A 2,473-nucleotide genomic window follows, 5' to 3' on the forward strand; every position below is an offset into this window, starting at 1 on the left:
CAGCTCCTTGCTGAGCTTGGGCACGGTGCCTTCCAGGGCCTGAGCTATCACCGAAATTGAGAAGCACCCCCAAAGGTGGGGCAGGGGCAGTTTTGCTCCTGAAGAGGCTCATTTTTTAGGGGACGATTAGGAATACTATGGTACATACCGTTCTATACCTCTCAGCATAAACAGAGCGGCCGGTCGCGGGAAGTGATAGTCCTGTTTGGCTCGGCTCACCTCGCGTCCTTTGGGTGGTTTTCGGCGACACGATATAATAAAGAAAAAAGAAAAAAAAAGAAAAAAAAAAAAAAGGGGAAAAGGAAAAAAAAAAAAGTGGTGGTCAGTTGTTTTTCTCGTTTCAATTCGGCTGAATTTCCCGCTGCCGGTGGGTGATGGGCGGAAGTCCCTCACAGAGCCCGACCCGCCCGCCTGACGTGAGGCACAGCGCCGTCCCCCGCGGGCAGCCCGGGCCATGGACGCCGTGCTGAGGCAGGTGGAGCAGCTGCCGGCGCTCCTGGCCGTGTCCCGCTCCGCCCAGGTGCGGCACTGGGACTGCCTCACCCTGGACAGGGCTCTAGAGTGGGCCCGCTACTTCCAGCACCTCCACCACCGCTTCCGTGCCCGCCCGCAGCTCCGGGAGGCCCTGGGGCGGCGGCTGCGGCGCTCTCAGCCGCTCCCCGTGCTCGGCTTCCCCGCGCTGGGCCGCTGCCCGCAGCTCCTGGGGCTGGCGCTGCTGGAGAACCGCGCTCTGCCGCCCGCCGCCTGCCGCTGCCTGCTCCGCAGCCTCCTGCAGCCTCCCGCCGGGGGGAGCGGCCGCGATCCCGGCGGCCTGCCGCTGCTGGCCCGCCGCAAGGCCGCGGCCTGCCTGCTGGCGTCGGGCCCCGGGCCGCAGGGGCAGCTGCAGGCCGAGGCACGGCTGCTGCTGGGCCGGCTGCGGGAGGAAGGGCAGGGCGCTGAGGCACAGCTGCTGCCGGGCCGGCTGCGGGAGGAAGGGCAGGAAGCCGAGGCACAGCTGCTGCCGGGCCGGCTGCGGGCCGAGGCTGCGGAGTGCTGGCTGCGCGGTGCTCTGGAGCAGCTGCCCCAGCCCCGAGCCTGCGGCGTGGTGGCGGCGGCGCTGGCGCTGCTGGCGCAGGGATGTGACACCGAGCAGACCGGGGACGCAGATCGGGCTGCGAGCAGCAGCCAAGGCGGGTACCAAGCCGGTGCTGCAGGAGATGGATGCGCCGCCGGGCTCCTGCTTTCCTGGCTGCTGGGCAACCAGGAACGATTTTCTGCCTTCTGCCTGTGCCTCCCGTCTTCCCAGCTTGCCTTCCTAGCTGGGCACTATTCCCAGTTAAGCAGACCTTATCTAGACCTTTTAACCAGCTGGGGAAGCCGCTTGGTCTATGACCCCTTGCAGGGACGGTGGGTTAAAAGTTGCCTTGACAAAGCTGAATTGTCCTGGGAGGAATTAAGGGAGCGCTTCATCTGCCTCTGTCAGGGACCTGCACTGCTCAGAGAACAGACCCAAGCTGCTCTGGAGCTCCTGAGGACACGAGATGGAGACTTCAAAGTCCGTGGCCTAAGTGTGTGGACTGACTTACTGATGGAAGTAGGCTACTAATGCGTGAACACAAAAGCAACGTGAAAACTTAATAAAATCAAATAAATCTGGTTAACTCTATTTGATGTGAAAGGCAAGACATCCACTCCTCACTTCGTTGAAAACCAAATGTTATTGTAACTGCTGGTCACAATGATTCTGACTGCATCAGGTTCTGAAGTCTTCCAGGGTGGTCTGGTGTTTTCTTGTGATTGTGCTGTCATTTCTGGTTAACACAGAAAATTCCTTCCTTTTCAGTACTTGCTGATTAATTATCTAATAAAATGAGGAAAATCCATTCTGCTTCAAATATGGAGTAATTTTCTATTTAGAAAATACTACAGTTCTGATCTGGTCATGGTGGTCATGTGAGAAGAATCTTGTGGTTTTTGAAATGGAAGTAATTGGTGCAAGAATTGAATATTGTTTATCACAGGAAATAAATTATGCCTATGTAAACTTGTATGGAAGTAATTGCAGACATAAATAAGTACTTACTCTTCACCTATTCTAAAACAGAAGAGATACTTAGGGGTAACACCCTTTACGTAGTTAGAAGGACATCCTACTAATCTGTCGAAAGTACAACTTTTCTTTGCATTCCTTGCTATGTTACAGTGAGGCAAGTTAAGGAGATCTGTGCATGAACATATTCTAAAACTACAACTGTGGCAGTTGTTTTGCTGTGTCTTAAGTGGAGTTGTTGCCCTTTCTGGAAATTGCAGTCAGTCTATAAAGACACCAATGTCAGTGGACCTCCTGACTGAGTCAGTATTTCTGTGGTATCAAAAAAAAAAATAAAATAAAAAAGAAATCTCTCTAAAAATCTGTCTGAAATCTGTCAGTGTTTAAAACTGCTTAGAAGTGTAAAGCATGAAGTTTGAATTTATGTTGTCTAGCCACAGTTCC

General features: G+C 54.1%; 1 protein-coding gene across 1 annotated transcript; it reads left to right on the top strand.

The window, feature by feature from the left end:
• Nucleotides 1-315: 315 nt before the first annotated feature.
• On the top strand, nucleotides 316-1,874 carry FANCF (FA complementation group F). The gene has a single exon (XM_030273302.4). It carries the CDS (start codon nucleotides 455-457, stop codon nucleotides 1,583-1,585), a length of 1,131 nt encoding a protein of 376 aa, XP_030129162.4. The 5' UTR covers nucleotides 316-454; the 3' UTR covers nucleotides 1,586-1,874.
• Nucleotides 1,875-2,473: the final 599 nt, after the last annotated feature.

The sequence above is a fragment of the Taeniopygia guttata genome, chromosome 5 (genome assembly GCF_048771995.1).
Source record: "Taeniopygia guttata chromosome 5, bTaeGut7.mat, whole genome shotgun sequence".
Lineage (NCBI taxonomy): Eukaryota > Metazoa > Chordata > Aves > Passeriformes > Estrildidae > Taeniopygia > Taeniopygia guttata.

Excerpts from the sequence above, each read along its gene's own strand:
- FANCF (XM_030273302.4), top strand. The coding sequence starts at position 455 with ATGGACGCCGTGCTGAGGCAGGTGGAGCAGCTGCCGGCGCTCCTGGCC.